General features: G+C 42.2%; 1 protein-coding gene across 1 annotated transcript in view; it reads right to left on the bottom strand.

Moving 5' to 3' along the window:
- The window catches only part of KIF6 (kinesin family member 6), a 397,162-nt gene that overhangs the window by 183,632 nt on the left and 196,164 nt on the right, over positions 1-17,366 (bottom strand). The window contains exon 13 of the mRNA XM_059937468.1: positions 13,492-13,707. Coding sequence (XP_059793451.1) covers positions 13,492-13,707 — 216 coding nt within the window. The remainder of the gene's footprint in view (positions 1-13,491; positions 13,708-17,366) is intronic.

The raw sequence follows: 17,366 nt of genomic DNA, 5'->3' as shown, positions 1-17,366 counted from the left end.
TAATTACATATATACATAAACACAAAATATATAAGATTTAATTTTTGCATCCCTTAGACTAACCCTGAAATACAAAGAAATGAAATTATTCAAATTTCAATGAAGTCCCCCAATATTTTCCTTGCTAATCAACACACAGAGAGGCCATATATATTCACATAGAAATATTCACATAGAAAAAAAAGATGTAATGAAACACATTAAATTACCTCATTTAATGAAACTACTTGGATGAAGTTTCCAAAAATAATCATTCAAACTCAAGATTTTTTTTTCTGGAGATGATGTCCTCCACTACTTGGTTTAATCATTTTCAGGTTAAATGCATGGATGGACAAATGGAAAATAACATAATACTAACTTGAACATCAAAACCTGATTAAACTATGTGAAAAAAACTTCTACATGTAATGCACATTAAATTCATGTGGATCGGAATGAGGTAAAGGAAATATTTCAATTACGAGGATGGGATTTCATTCTATATTTGAGGCTCTTCTTGTAAGCCTCATTCTGTTTGTTCAGACAAAAGGGCTTTCCCACATCTTTATCAAACCCAAATGTCTAGAAACAGGAATGCAGGCTTTCATAGTTCAGGAGGATTTAAAAAGAAAACTAGGTGATGTCATGAATAGGAACCATACTGGAAGATGAAAAATAGGAGATTAACACCAAAATAGACCTTCTTCCAATGTTTGATCTGGACGCAGATAAAACTGGCCCCCTCTCCTCTCCTTTGGTGCAATTGTGTCACTTGCTGTTGTGGTCCGGGCTGTATTCCTCCCAGCTCTCTCCCACTTGCCATCCCTTCATAAGGTCCCTGCCCATGATTCTCTTCCATTTCTACTCTCCTGGTCACCATTCTGATTTTGATTCTTACCATTAAACCTTTGATGCATTATCCTAAGTAAGAAAAGAAAATTTTCCTTACCAACTCTCTCAAATACTTCTCTTGTATTGTACTCTGGTCTGACAGACCAGAACACACCTGACAAAATCATCACAAAGTGATGTAGGAGATGCAGATACTTCATCTCTCCCACCACAGCAATGGAAGCAAAAGCTGCAAGGGGGCCCTCTCCACTGTCAGCCAACTGTAAAGAAATATCCAGCACACCAGATTGCTAGGTCAAAATTTCATGACACTAAATTCCATCAGTATGGGAATGTCTAAATCACCTGTGACATAACCACATTTATGCATCATGTAAAATACTGAAGTGGATCTATGTATGAAAGTGGATAAACCTCCAAGACATATTATTGAGTGAAAAAAGGTGTTTCAGAATGATGGCATTTACTACAATGTAACTTTCATGAGGGCAAAGATCTTTGTTTTATTCAGAGTTCAATTGCCGGAACCTAGAACAGTTCCAGTACAGAGTACGCACTTAACATCTGTTGAATATTGAATGAATGAATTTAAGGAGAAATATACAAATATATTCAAATTAAATAATGCTATACATTTTCTATGGATTTATTATATAAAAATATGGATTTATATATTAAATAAATATATAAATAATATCATCTATATTATATATTATATTATTTATATATTTTGAATTCTGTTATTTATATATAAATATACACACATATACATATGTGTGAGTATATATGTATGTATTTAAAGAAAAAGTAAAGTAAACATACATATAGTTTTAACTGGGGAGGTGGGGATTGGGAGATTGGTGTGAGTTGTCAAAGGAAACAGTGTTATTTGTAAGGTTTTAATTTTTTAAAAGGAAAATATGTATGAGTATTACTTGTAAAATTAAAAGTTTTATGGCATCTTTCTTGCTAAGCCATGTGGATGTGTGGCCACACACGACATAGAATAATCTTACAAAATCCTTCTACAGTCTGCACGCAACAAATGTCGGGTCTGTCTTGATAATAAACTCTCCAGATTTTAGCATCAGTTACCAGGAGACCAGCTGACTGTGGCTGGTTTGCCGACCCCTTTCCTGCTCTTCCCTGACCTCTGTAACCCCAGGAATTAACTTCAGTGAAATGACAGCTGTACCTCATGTGGAGTGAGCCCTGACAGGACAGGAGGGTCAGAGCAGCAACGTTTCCAAGCAGCACACTTCATTCTCCATGTTCCCTCCCTGTACCCTGTCCTTCTCCCTTTGGCCTGCTCTCCAGGCTTCTAGAAAACAGGCCTCCATCACTGTGGTACCCCACTCACATGTGTCATTTCCTCAGAGTACCTGTGTTTATCTTAGCTAAGTAAAGAGTTGACCAAATGAAATGCACTGAAGTACAATAATGGGTGTCTCTAGCTTAACCTTTTTAAGGTTGTTACTTCATTTGGCCAAATGAAACTGAAACTGAGGCAGTTTCAAGCTTAGGGGAGAAGGCTATGTTGGGCAGAGCATCCCTAACCCCCACCAGAGGCCTTTACTGTTAGGGATCAGGAAAGGACGCAAAGGAGAGAGTCATGTTGAGAATCCAGATGCGGCAGGGCATCTTGCATCTTAACCTTTGGCAGATCGGTGAGGGACAGTGAAGGACATGGACTGAAGAGAGTTCCTCCCCCTGGATGCGTTAGACACCATCTACTGCACCATCACTTGCCTGCACTTGGTGAAAAATGGGGTTTTAACCCCCAGGGTCAATCTTCTGTCAAACAAAACTATTTCACAAAAATGGTACTTTGAATACCAAAGCAATGAGTCTGCGAGCGATGAAGTTCTATGGGTTCTGTTTGCTAATGGCAAGAATCGAGTCTTTCACACAACATATGGAATTAAAATGGAAGGGGTGATGAGCAATGACGTTATGAAATGAATATGATAACCAACTAAGTTTTTACTTCTGCTTAAATTTTTTAAAAAAAGAGCCTATCTATTGTATATCCGAGCTAACATAATCCATTTAACAGACCTTGATGAGTTCGGAGAGCACAATAATCTATCTCCCTGGAGGACACTATCAAAAAGCCATCTTGGGCCTTGGTGAGAAAAATCAACAAAAAAAACCCACATTAGGCAGAACATCACTTTTCCATTATCTCATACATACAAAATGCCGTTCTGATCCTGCTTGTGTTTACAGAATAAAGTGGGTCAAAGGAATTCATTGAGATCATAAAGGGCAAGAGAAATGCTAGAGAATAGAAACCCAGTAGCTGCTAGACTTAATGGAATGGAAAAAAATGGAAATTTAACCTATGAGTCAGTAAATCAACCATTTAGATAGTTCTGGACCAGCAAGTATGGCAGGACATTTCTTTAATTTAGTACAGACTAAGAGGACTAGAACAGGATATACTAGAAAAGCCCAAAAGATGAGAGTCAGTGTGCGTGCATGTGTGTAGTGTGTACATGTGCTGTGTGTTATGTGTGAATGTCTGTTGTGTGAGTGTATGAAAGTATGTGTACACACGTATATTTGTACAGCTGGGATTGATGGAAGTGATTTAGAGTCACTGCACATGATCTGAGTTAAGTGATGAGCATTGCAGACTAATGGTTAAAAAAAACTCAATTTCTCTTTCTCATGTCATTATCAGTGGATTGTAAAATACCGAGGTTACATATCTCACTGAGAGTTTTACTGTAATATAGGAGGATGATTAAGCAACATAGGGCTTGAACTATGAAGTTCTATACTATAGTCCTGTAAAAAGAATATGCCAGGCATTACCTTGTGATCACTAATATAAATTTCTACTGAAAGAAAAAGATAGCATGAATACATTCAAAGCCCAGGTGGTGTTCACACCTCAATTAGACCATTGTTTGGTAATGAGGCCTGAAGGGTGAACAAGTGACTACATGGCACTTCCTGGGAGAACCACTGTCTGAACCTATTAAACCCTTGTGGGTGAAGTCACTCAAATGCTGCAAAATGTCACTCAAACCATCCAAATGGTAAGTGTTGAGCTTCTAGAGAAATTAAACTACTAAACAGAGATCTGTAAACACATCTCAGTGGCACAGCTGGAGAGGGAAACCCTATCATCTAAAAACTCAGGGTATCCTTGAGTTGATTTTCATCATTCAGTGAAGATGGGAAAACTACAGTGTTAAATGTTATTATCTCTTTGTTATATCTGTCAACTTGGCAAAGGCATATGACATTATGCACAGAACTGAGTTCTGGAAGCTTCTAAGTCTGGAGGCCTTGAGAAGTTCATAAACATCCCTAGGCTCTCCTGATTGTAAGGTTGGTGAAGTTAGAGTGGAGGGTATTTCAGTGGAAGAAAGTTGCATATAGAATAGCTCTGTTTTGGTTTGTCAGCTTGAGGAAACCAGGCTCAGGGTATTTCTGGGCATCTGAAAAACTTCCAGTGGAATAGGCCACATTATTAATGAAAGTGTTGGTTATAAAACATATTTCTGAAAATAACCACATACAAATGGCTGGGCTCTAGGAACACACTCACAACAAGATATGGCCATGGTGCCATGATATCTTGGCATGGTGTAAGCCAGTCCTGGGCACTAACAACAGATCTGAAGAATAAGTAGCTGGATATACTAGTACCAGGTGAACTCGACAAGTGGCAAAAGATGTTCATGGGTAATACTGCAAACAGTGTTCTACGAGCACAAGCATCCGGTGAGATGTTGACAGGAATTCGAGGCAAAAGTTTGAGGAATACTATGTACTATAACACCTCTGTCCTCCTCCTAGGTTCAGAAACCTGGAATTCCACCAGCCTTGGAGGAAATAGATGAGGGACAAAGTACAGAAAGCTGCAGTGTATGGTGCTAGTATGACGTGAGGATCAGCTCCACGTCCTCCCCCCACCCCCTAAAATAAAAACAGCCCTGCAGCTGTCTGTGTGCTAATGAGCCCACAGAGACCTCCCTATTCCTCTCCTGGAGCAGTTCCTTAAAGGCTACCTATGATTCCCTATACCAAGGAAACATCACAACAAAGAAAAGGGCCAGGGGAAGTGCTGTCAGATAAAATATAGGATTTCCCAGTTAAATCTGAATTCAGATCAATAATGAATAACTTTTAGTATAAGTATGTCCCAAATACTGAATGGGACCTACTCATACAGAAAACAAAATCTGTTGTTTATCTAAAATTCAAATTTAACTGATTGTCCTCTATTTTCCTTTTATTGTCCCTGCCAGAGGGTATACATCCCTCTTCTATTGTTTATAGAAGGTGCTCAACACAACACAACTTTATGCCGCTCAAGAAGTTCAGGAAAGAGATGGTTATAGGATTCCCAGGAAATCTCTGTTCACCAAAATGAAGTAGAAAACCAAATGCAAAGACTTAACAGATTCATGGAAGCACAGCATTAACCAATGTAGCATAATTAGAGGATGAAGAGACAGATCAGCCTGAAATGCAGCAAGGCAGGGTGAAGCAGTATTTCTGAGCAAAGCTTTCTGGCTGAGGGAGGTTAAGAGGCAGAGAAACAGGTGCCAAAGGGTTTCTCAAACCATGACTGGGGTTCTAGTCAAAAGACAAACTTCACATGTGTACAGTGCAGAAAGTCTTATTGTTTCCATGGTGGCCTTTTCAGTCACACCTACTCCCCACTGAATGTATATACTGATTGCAGTAAATATTAATAACATAATCTTAAACATGAAAACCAGCTAAACCTAACTGTAGTAGGAGCAGAGTGGTAAATTCTGGCTTGGGCTGTAGGAGCAACTAATAGATGTTTAATAAAGATCATGTCTTATGCTCCAAATAAAGTCAGGGTTCATCTATCATGTTTCCAAAATACATTCCCTACCAAACACACTGACAGAAACCATTTTTATCTTTGTTGGTATAAATCCCAGAAAATCAGTTTTGAGAAAGGAAGTGCTGATGGAATTCTCGAGCTCCAGGGTGAAGGCAAATACTATAGCTCAGTGCAATTATTGTCTCTCATCGCAAGATGAAATCTGATTATACTACGGCCACAGGGAAGTAACAGAGTTAAAACTGTCACATAAGGATTCTCAGCTCTGACTGACCCAAGTCAAACATAGGAGAAAAAGAAGCTCCTTGATTCAATGCTATTTATCTTGCTTTAGTGTCTCTGTGTTACCTCCAGAGGGGGCTCTGAGGAGGCCTCTGAACAGTGAAGACATATTTAGGAGCTTACAATTTAGGAAATACAACACCAAATTTATAAATATCTGACTTAGGAATGACCCATATCTACAAAACCATACAACCACTACCACTGATGCAAGAACAACCCCCAGGCTGTTGTCCCCAGCCCTAGGAGAGCAGGTGCTGTTGGAACCAAGCAGGACGCCATCAAGAGATGAGCGTATGTGGCCATACCTACTGTTTCGCCACAAGGTGGGGAAAACTGTACCTGAGAGACAATTTTCAGCTCCTTCCCAAGCTTTTCCATGCTGTATCCTTGTCCTAACCTCCACAGGGGCTGGGGTTTCACTGGGAGTGGAACATTCTAGAAGCCAGCTGATCTTTCTCCCCACCCCCATTCCAACACATCATCCAGGGAGAGTTCATTTCAAAGGGAATTCTCAGAAGCATATCATTTAAAAACCAATAAGAGACTGAATCTGCTACACTTATCGGGCCTGTAGACTCAAGGATAATCAATCTTACCACGACTCTTATCCCTGTCATCTTCGGCCACCCATAAGATGCAAGCCCCTGCGAGCAGCTGTTACCTCACATGTGACTCCTGACTTCCTTGCTCTACCTCTGCTCATCCCACCCATCCCTGCTGCCACTACTGGCCTCCCAGAGAACCTGTCCTAGGCTGTTCTCTGGACCCCACACTCCACTGTTGATTAAACTCTCTCACATGCTCGACATCTTCATGAAACACCCCCTTCAGCTCTTTCTAATCACTGAAATCTGACTCTTCCCTCAAGGATACTGCCTGCTCTGGAGCCCTCTCAAGTGGAGGACGTTCATTCTCCTGCAATGTAAGTACCAGAAGGGCCAGAGACAGTGCTGAGTGCTGGCCTTCTTCTGGCTCCTCGATACCATTTCAAAATCACTGTTTTTTTTTTTTTTTCTTTTAAACACCAAAGCCAAACCTTTTCCTCCTTTGAGATCTGTGCCATTTGGTTCTGCTACCCACTCTCTGTGATGCTGTAACTTAAGGCTACTTGGTATGTATATATGTACGTATAGATAGATAGATAGATAGATAGATAGATAGATAGATAGATCAATAGATCGATCGATCCAACAGTGAACAAAACAGGCAGCTAACCCAAGCTGACTTGGGCTCCTGGCTCACAGTATTCCTTTCCGCCCCATTTCCTGCCAATACCCGGAATGACTTCAAAGCCCACAAAGAAACTCCACTTAACAATCCCAGCCTCAAAATTCCTTAACCTCCAGTGACCTGAGTGACCACTTCCATCTCACTTCCTCACCTACTACTCTTCAATCTGGTACAGTGAGCTTTCTGCTCTCGCAATCTTTGAAATTGCTTTGGCAAAGGTCACTGATCACTTCCCATCCAACCCAATGGACTCTCTGTAGTTCTCATCTTAGTGGACCACTCTGTAACATCCAATACAGTCAACCACATCCACCTCCTTGGAACTCAGTCTCTAGCCTGGCTTCTGAGGTCTCCCTCCCTCTTGACTGTCTTGCCTTTCAAGTTCTCCCTTGCTGGTTCTTCTGCCTCAGCCTACACCATCCATACTGGGGCTCCAAAGTGTCCTGCTTTTGGTCCTTTGCTACCTGTCTCATTGGACGACCCTGTCCACTTTCATGGCTACAAGTCCATGACAGATCCGTATCTCTAATTAACCCCTCCCCTTGAGCACTAAAGCTGTGTATGTGCTGGCTTAGACACTTCCACCTCATACTCATTCTCAACATATCCATAATTTGACAAATAAAACTCTCCCTCCAAACCTGCTTCTCTTCATGTATTCACTGCCTTGGTAAATGGCACCATATCTGCTCAGAAACCTGGGAGAAATCCTAGACTTTTCATCTCAACCTCATTCTGATCAGTCACAAGTCAGTTCTCCTTATGTACTGCAAACACTTTTCTCATCCTTTCAGTCCCTACTGTGTCTGGTTTGATTCTGGCCCTTTTAATTTCCTACCTCGATGGCTACTAGAACATCCTATCCACTTTCCCTCCAGTTTCCAGTTTACTCAGCACATCGCTATCAATGACCTTTCTTTAACAGAAATCTGGCCACATTATTCTTATATTAAAAAGCTGTAATGGCTCCCCACTGCCAACAAAATAAAATTCTAAATTCGGAAGCAAGTCTTTTAAGCTTCTCATGAGCTGGTCCCTCTTCAGCTTTATTTCTTGCTAAATACCATTCCATCCACACAAATCCTAAAATCCACCCAAATTAAATGCTTGTAATGTCACAAACACACCGTGTGTTCCACACCTCTATGCATTTGCTTGAGAAGTTTCCTAGTCCTCAGTGCTCTGACCTTTCTTCCCTCCTCTATTCATTCTGCCAGATGTAAATGTGATTACTCTGTGAAGATTTTGTTCAAGGCCCACCTCTTCCATACCTGTTTCCTAAACCTGCCCAGGAAGAGTTGACCTTCCTCTTCCACGTCCCATGGCACCACATACGCATATTCACCGTAAGCCCTCTTCTAGACTGTAAACCCTCTAACAGGCACTGCGTCTCATTCACCTTCTAATCTCCAGCACCTAGCACTGCCTGGTTCATTGCTTAAATTCAAAGAACATGTATTTAATGAATTAATTAGGAGCCACTGCTCCTGCAGGTAAGGATAGTCCTTCATGCTTTCCACAAGCTCTGTAATAGAATGTCTCATACTCTACACATCATCTCGAATAGCACAGCACTACACATGTTCTAGAGAGTAAATAAATATATAATTGATTAAAGAATAATGTTTTATTGCCAAAGTCTGGGCAAGACTCTGCATGTGTGTGCACGTGTGCTTGTGTGTGTGAGAGAGGGAGAGGTAGAAAGACAAAGAGAGAGAGAAGACCACTATTCCCCTGCTGGCAGAGTGATAGGGCTGTGTTCTTGGCGTCCCAAGCAGGATACATTTTGTCATAAAAACAGTGCTAAAAATAGTGATTAGATTATATAATTCCTTTATTTTTCAGCTTTTCAATCATTTTTCTACCCTATTTATTCTGACTCCCTGTACATCTTGTTAAAAACAAGACAACAGGCTCCAAATGGAGTCACTTATGCTAAACCCCACATCACCAAATGGAAACTTAATTACAGTTTTGGCTCCTCCAGAAATGGAGTCTTAAACCAGTCAATCAAGAATCGCCTGGTGGGCACTAGACAGACAATCTGCCTGACAGACCCTTGACGTGCCCCAAAGGAAAGCGACCTTGCCATAACCAAGCTGCCTTTTGCCAGTATAACTTCCTTGTTCCCACTCCCTTCTGCCTGCAAAAGTCTTTCATTTTTGAAATGCCCCTCAGAGCTCCTTGCTGTCTGCTAGATTGGATGCTGCTTGATTCATGAATGGTTGAATAAAGACAGTAAGATCTTTAAAGTGTACTCAGTTGAATTTTTTTTTTAAAACAATCTCCAAAACCCCAGCTAAACAAATATTCCTGCCAACTCTACATATTTTTTCCTTGCTTTCCTGTTTTCAAGTCTTTGCTCATATTAATCTTTAAACCTCGAATGTTATACAATGTTCTTCCCCCCATCTTTGAATGTCCAAACTCTATCAATCCTTTGAGGCCTAACTTCCATGTTGCTTGCTCTGTAATGTCTTTCCTGATCTTCTAATTAAAACTCTTCCCTTCTCTTTTGAATTCCTGTAGTAGCATGTCTTGTAGTTCCTGCTTATAGCGCTTGTTATTTTATTCTCTGCTCTTTGGGTACTAAACCAGGCCCCAATATTTAAATTAAGCTCCCAGAGCCAGAGAGCATTTCTCAGTTCACCTCAGTCCTCTGTCAACACGTACCCTGGGCCCCTCCATGCGTATATGGAGGATTCAACAAATTCTCCCTCAGTGAGTAACAGAAAAGAGTCTGGAGCCTCCAGGCCGTGGCTTTGGCTTTCAGGTCACTTTTTAAATGCCAATGACGTCACCTGTGAGGAGTGGGTTCCATTAGCATCTCAAACCATTAAAGGAAGTGGTGAGTCATGAGGGACTTCTGGAATATTGACTGGTTCCGGTAACTATTTGGAACGTGCAGCCAGAGAACTAAAACAGAAAAAAAAAAAAAAAAAAAACCCACAACAAGACAGCAACAACAAAAACCCCAAACTATAATACTCCTTCTATTTTAAAGAGAACAATATGAATGACCCTTTGCAAACTGTGGGATTGAACAATCCCTGTCATTATTCCAGTAAAACTGAAACAGACATTTAACCTCCAAAACAACAAAAGGCCCTGAAGCCCCTAACCTCCCTCTGTCTTGGCGGGCGCCTCATGCAACGACTGGGGGTGGGGTTCTCTGGGGTACCACGAGTTGGGTTTCATTTTCTTTTCACACAAGAAATTTGAAAGAAGTCATTTTCAGCCTAAAGTGGGGGTGAATAGAAAAAGGGGGAGGGTTACTGAAGAGGAAACAGTTTTCCACAACAGTCTCAGAGTGGAAGATGGTCAAATTGACTTGCTTTCTGCATTAAGACAGGGATGGTTAATAGAATCTGACAACACCTACATAAGGCAGTAGTACTTTCCATCCAAACAACATGCTTATTAACTTTTTGCATTTGGTATAGTTTACACAAGCCTCTTGTATATAAAACAGTGCATGAATATAAGCCTAATCACCTACTAAGATGTTAAACACTGCAACAAACTATCCCATTACGTGTTGCTTTGCAGCACTGATTCACCCGCAGCAATTTTCATTCTAACTGTAGTTTTGCCAAAATAAAATCAATCCCCCATCAATCCCTCCTCCAAATGGTTAGATTATTATCAGTCCATTTGTGAGCCTATTCCTACTTGAAGTCATGGCTAGAACTATATCCAATGACAGTGAAAACAACTCTAAAACCCTTTCAGCTATAAGGCTTTTCTCCAAAACTCTTTTACCTCATTTGTACTTGGACTTTGCAAACAATTTCCATTATTTTTTCAGTGATTTTCTATTCAAGTGAACTTAGCTCATCCTCCAAACAAAACTACAGTCTGTCTCAATAGCAATATCAAGGGACAAAAAGAGTTACTGAAAAAGTTAACTATAATCATGAGTTAGGAGAGAGATTATGAGATACTATGGGGAAGAATAATTATGAGAAGGGAGATGGTGTGGGCAAGAAAAAATAGAAATAGAAAAGGTCTGGCATACAGCAAGGGGCTGGGCAGTGATATCAGAGGCCATTTCTGCACAGGCACAATGGTGTGTGTCTTTGGAAAAGGCCAGTAAAGAGAGTTCCTTCCATCATGAGCATGCAGTTCTAACACAGGAACTGATTGCAACGTTTCATTTCGGCAGAGACACCAGTGCTGTATTCTCTACAGCCAAAGATGCCAATTGTCGCTGGGCCATGGGAGGCACCATTTATCACCTCTGTGAAGAGCCTCACCAGCCACCCAGAGACGTGGGGACCAATCCTCACCCTTACCCGCCATAGCCAATTAGTCACCAAGCCTTGCTCACACTACCTCCTGGAGTGTTTCTGATCTCCCACCTCTCTCTCATCATCTCCATCCTCTGGCTGGGACTACTGGACTGCAACAGCCTCCTAAAGGGTCGTCCTGTCCTGCGTCCTCTGCCATCTGTTCTACGCATGTCACTCAACCTGTCTTCCCGGCCTCCCACTCCCCGGATCCCACCACACCTGCCTTTTTCACTTCATAAAATGCTCCTTTCCACCACAAAGGCCTTGGAAGCTATTGAAGTGATTCCTCTGCTTGCAATGTTCCTTCCAGCCACACCCCTACTCTCATGGCCCTTTTGGATCTTCCTGGTCTTAACCTGAGGTAGAGCCTCCCTGGTGTGTGCTCCCCAGTCATACAGAGGTGTACTTTTGCAATTAATTGTTCAAGGCTCTCTTCCCTGTTAGTCTGTAAGTGCTCTGAGGTCAGGGACTGTGCTGGTCCGTGCACGTCCTCATCTATAATATGGGGGTAAAACAAGAACTTACAGAATAAGGATTAGATGAGTTCATTCAGGTAGCAAACTTTGAATAGTACCTGGTACATGTAACGACTATGTAAAGCTCTAGACATATGATAATAATCGGCACAGTACCTAGAACAAAGTGTGCACTCAATAAATATATATGGAATGAAAAAAGGAATGAAAAATATGATGGTTGAACTAATGAATTCACCAAACCAGAGGACCTCTTTTCTTCCAACCAGCTGTTACCCATAAGACAGTATAGAAATACGGTATGGAAAACGATCACAGAGAAGAATGATCGCTTTTCCCTGTCTACAGCCAACACGATCAATGGTAAAAATAGCATTTTTGTTTCCTGGGATTTTGAATTTATCCTACTGTGTTGCTAAAGAAATATTCACAGCAAGGAGATTTGGAATTAAGAGATAAAGGGATATAACATCACAAAATACACTTCCAGGCTTCTCAGTCTTGTCTTTATTAACTAAACAGTGTCCTTCTTAATGCACACCATACTCTTTAATTATTCCCAAGCTAGAGCCTTTAGAAAACCACACATGTCAGGCTGTCCGTCCCAACAAATGTTTACATGGAAAATTTCAACCTATGTTGCCAAAAGGGAAGCTCTTTACCCCTTTGTTCTAGTACATTCCATACTTCAGATTCCTCAGTGTCTTCAGGAGAAAGGCATTCATCACATAACTATACATCATGCTCTGCTGGTCTAATAGAAAGAGTAACATACACAAACCAACCTGGGCTTCTAGCATGGTTCTGTGGTTGTTCTTGTGGCAGTACCGACACACTTATCAAAGGCTACACGTGGGGAAGGTGGCTCAGTGTTAGTCCGACCCTGTCAATCCTATTATCTGACAAAATTGTGTGTATTTATTGTCCTTTAAGGCAGACTGTGATCTTATTTTAAAATTATTTTGCTGCAGATAGCTCATTTAGATTTAGAAATAAACAGTGTTTCATCACGTTAGTGATGATCATTCTTTCCCTCCTCTATTGGAGGAACGTTTCTGTTCCTTTCTCTAGAGTTAACTTTTCTGCTGTTGTCCTGGACCCTCTATTTCAGCCTCTGTGACAGTCCACACTTTGTGTTTTCAGTTCAGTCATCAACTTTAGAAACTGGCATTTAAGAGATTTGATAGTTATAAAAAATTAATTCTAACAAGTAAATTGTGAGAGCCTTTGTCCTTGTACATTTAAAACTAAAGGATGCTACATTGCATTCCATTATGGAGAATGAATATTTTTTTTAGGATGGATATACTTTACTTGGGGTTTTGTGTTATCGTTGCTGCAGCTGCTTCTACTACAACTTCAAAACTTCAAGAAATGTTAGTCATATTAAAAATGATGAGATTTACGATGATGAATATAATAATAAAATTATAATCATTTACATGTTTGTTTACTTTTTATATGGATATATAATTTGACAGCCTATGTTTTCTATTTACAGTTATATAGTTTATGTATATAAATAAATATAACTGACCTGTTTTTCCGTGGAGCAAACTGGATCTGTACTGAGAAGTGCTGGAGTCTGGGGCCTGAGTGGGAGCTGAGGGTGGCAACATCCTCGGACCTTCCGGGTTCCCAGGTGGGAAGGGGGAGCTCTGGGAGCATCTCAGTTCACTTCTGTCCATGCTGGAGAAGTGGAGGGCATCCTGAGCTTTCTTCTTTTCCTTCTTTAACATATTTACCAAAATATCTACAACTTGACTTAAGGATTTAGTAACTCATGCTAGATTATAATGATCAAAACACTCATTTTCGGGCTTCCCTGGTGGCGCAGTGGTTGAGAATCTGCCTGCCAATGCAGGGGACACGGGTTCGAGCCCTGGTCTGGGAAGATCCCACATGCCGCGGAGCAACTGGGCCCGTGAGCCACAATTACTGAGCCTGCGCGTCTGGAGCCTGCGCTCCACAACAAGAGAGGCCGTGATAGTGAGAGGCCTGCGCACCGCGATGAAGAGTGGCCCCCGCTTGCCGCAACTAGAGAGAGCCCTCGCACAGAAGCGAAGACCCAACACAGCCAAAAATAAATTAAAAAAAAAAAAAACAAAAAACAAAAAACACTCATTTTCAAATGAGATTAATATTCCCAATAATATTTGCTATTTGTCATGCAGTAAAGATGAACTAAAGAAAGACTTCACCTTCCTGAGGTCCTTGATACAGTGATGGATCATTTTAGGAGGGTGCCGGGCTTTCAATACCGCGCCATTACCATTATATGAAAAATTAGCAAACCCAAAGGTCTTTAAAATCTTCTGAGTTTAAACTAATTCGGACTTAAAACTTTTATGAAAGGGTTTATAAAAAGGAAAATGAACACCAGGTAGTAGTAGACAGTGGAGCTACATCTCCACCTGTGAGTAAATAGGACTTTAATGCAGGAAGCTGCTCTGAAGGCAGCAGGGTGGGGAGGGAGGGAGGACGCCAGAGCCCCCCCCCCCCGCCCCCGCCGCCAGCTGGCAGGTCAGCCGAGTCAGTTCTGGTGGCCAGAGCACCCCCATGTCCAGCACATGCTTCTTTCGTGTACATTCGAATGGGGCTTCAAGTCACTTTCTTAAAAAGTCTCTAATGTTTGGTCCCTCTAATTTCACCGAAAAGAGGTGAATTATTGGTAAAGATATATCATTTTAAAATGCCAATTTTGTGGGCCATTTAGATCTATTAGGAGCACTGATGCTGAGTGATAAAATCACTCCTTTCTACCCTACTTCACTGTTCTTTCAGGTTCAAGATGTCGAGAACTCTAAGGGGTTCTGCCATCACGAAGAGAAAAGACGATACTCCCTCTTGAGAATCTCAGAACTCTACCTGCATGTGCAGTGAGATGAATTCAAGGCTTTCTCCAGCCCTAGAGATGGCTTCATTAAAACAGGAGTCTGAGGAAACACGAAGGTGGCGTGGGAGGGAAGACTGCTAAGTAGAAAGGAGTGGGGGGGGGGGCATCCAGGTACACTCGTTCTTGCGCAGGTAACATGGAATGCACTTGACTTCCATCCTCCGCCCCAGCTTTGACCTCAGCTTTTTGGTGATGTCTGGAAGCACAATCAGTTTTTCTCTCGCATGCCCTGACATGGCCTCCATTCTTCGCCTCAAAAAAGCTTGTATTTACCAAAGGTGTTCACAACTTCTGTGGTGTCTAGGCATTGGCTCTGCCCAGCTCCCCTACTCCGCTGTGTGGGGATGATTAGCAAGACCATCAAACACTTTCACTGTTTTGTGCACGGCCATGGCAACGTCCTTTCCTTCACTCAGTCAACGATACTCATTGGAGCTTATACCATGTGCTGGGCAGTACAGTATTCTAGGCTCAGAGATAGAAAGAGGAAAAGGCAGACTGGTTTCTTGCTCTCATGAAGCAGATGTCCTACTGGAGAAAGACAGATCTCTCTCTCTCTCTCTCTCTCTCTCTCTCTCTTTCTCTCTCTCTCTCTCTCTCACACACACACACACATACACGACATTAGAGGGTAAAAGTGCCAGAATGCTTATTTTTAAAAAGTCAAGAGTGACTGAGTGGCCGCTCTCCACTGCGTGCTCAAGAAAGGTTCAAGCCTCAAGACAGGCTTTTTTTAAAGTGGCATTTAAGCTGAGATCTGAATGACAACAAGAACCAGACAGAGGGAGGGCATCTAAGTAGAGGAAGTGGCGAGTGCCGAAACCCTAAGGAGAAATGAGCTGGGCGGTGGTTCCCAAGCAGGGGCTATTTCACCACCCACGGGACACTTGGCCACGCCTAGAGATATTTTGGGTTGTCCTTCTGGAGTGGGGGGGTCGGTGCTGCTACTCGTGTCCAGTGGGTAGAAGCCAGAGATGCCGCTCAACACCCTCCACTGCCCAGGACAGCCCCAGTGGCAGCAGTGTTGAGGCCGAGAAACCGGGTGTTAGAAGAATGACAGAAAGGCCGCTGTTGACCGCAGCCTAACACGTACGGGGTGGGGGAGGAAGACACGAAGCCAGGGGCTGGGCAGGGGCAAGACCACGTGTGGCCGCCTAATCCGGAGGAGGAAGAGTGAATGTTGCTCTAAGTATAATGGGCAGTCCCTCTATGGTCTTCATCTGATTTACATTCATAAAGGCCACAGTAGAGATGCAGCTTCTCTGCTGCCTCCCTTCCTCTCACCTTTCCTTTGTCTTGCCCCCCTTCCCACTCCCGTTTCACTTGGGCCTTTGCTCATGCCAAGTGCAGTGCTGGGGACTAAGTGTCACCCTGTTATGTGTTTTGTGAAGGGATGTCTGAACTTTATTCAGACTGATAATGTCACTGAAATGACACCATTTTCCCTCCCTTTCCAAGAACATTCCATGCAGCTCACTGTCATTTTGTTTGCAGTACTATCTTTTCTTGAGCTCAAGTATTATCACGTTTTCTCCTATTCTAAGTTGTATCTTTCTCACTCCTCCTATCAGTGTCCTGGCTTTCTTGGTTCTACCAAAAAAGATATGAAAATATTCTCCAACCTGACTGTGAGATACTATGAAATTTCAGGAGCCTTTCTTGGTCATTAGCCCTTGATAAATGTAAGCTTTGTGACGAGTACATCTTAGATGCTCTTTTTCCTTCTTCTGAGTCTGCCCATTGTCTATGGGGTCCTATCTTCCACGACCTAACACTCTACAGCGCTCAGAGCACTTGCCATAAGGCAGCTTACCGACTTTGCTCAGCACTGCGACGCTGGCGAGAACCAGCTTCACCGGGTAGTTACAGAGATAACGGATGAGGAGCTAGGACTTCAACCTGGGTGTGAACTTTAAGTTCAGTGCTCTTTTCACCATGCCTCCCATACACCCTCACTGCAAATATGAGTCCCAGAAGGCGGGGACCCTGCTGGAGTTGTTCACAGTCAGTAAAGAATCCAGTGCAGCCCCACATGGACAGCGGTACCTGGATTTACCAGTGAAGAATGATGTATGTCTCTCTCTCACTCCCTTTTCAAAATAAACATATATGAACCAGCCTAGACTGTTCCCTCTCTGTCATATCTCATTTCATTCCTCCCATACACACAGACATTCATAAGCCCAGAAGGGGATTAAGGAGTTGGTAGGAGTATTTAGGGGAGATGATCCTAAACTAGGATCAAGGCCAGGAAAAGAAGCAGAGCTCAGACTGGGGCTGGGGCCAGGACTGAGGTCTAGGCTGGGACCATCTCTGGAGATGGATAGGGTAGGAGAGAGGAAAAGGAATGCAAGGGTGACAACATTGTGGGCAGTGCTCAGAGACAAGGGCTTGTGTGGGAGTGTAATGCACAGTCGAATCTACTGTTACTGGCCGGATAATAAAGCAGCTCAAACTCACTTGAATCAGACATACAGGGTCTGCTAATACTCAACTAAAATTAGAGACTGAAGTTA

Source organism: Balaenoptera ricei, chromosome 11 (genome assembly GCF_028023285.1).
Source record: "Balaenoptera ricei isolate mBalRic1 chromosome 11, mBalRic1.hap2, whole genome shotgun sequence".
NCBI classification, from domain to species: domain Eukaryota; kingdom Metazoa; phylum Chordata; class Mammalia; order Artiodactyla; family Balaenopteridae; genus Balaenoptera; species Balaenoptera ricei.
Note: the sequence above shows the minus strand (reverse complement) of the source record. Positions and strands in the feature narration are given on the sequence as shown.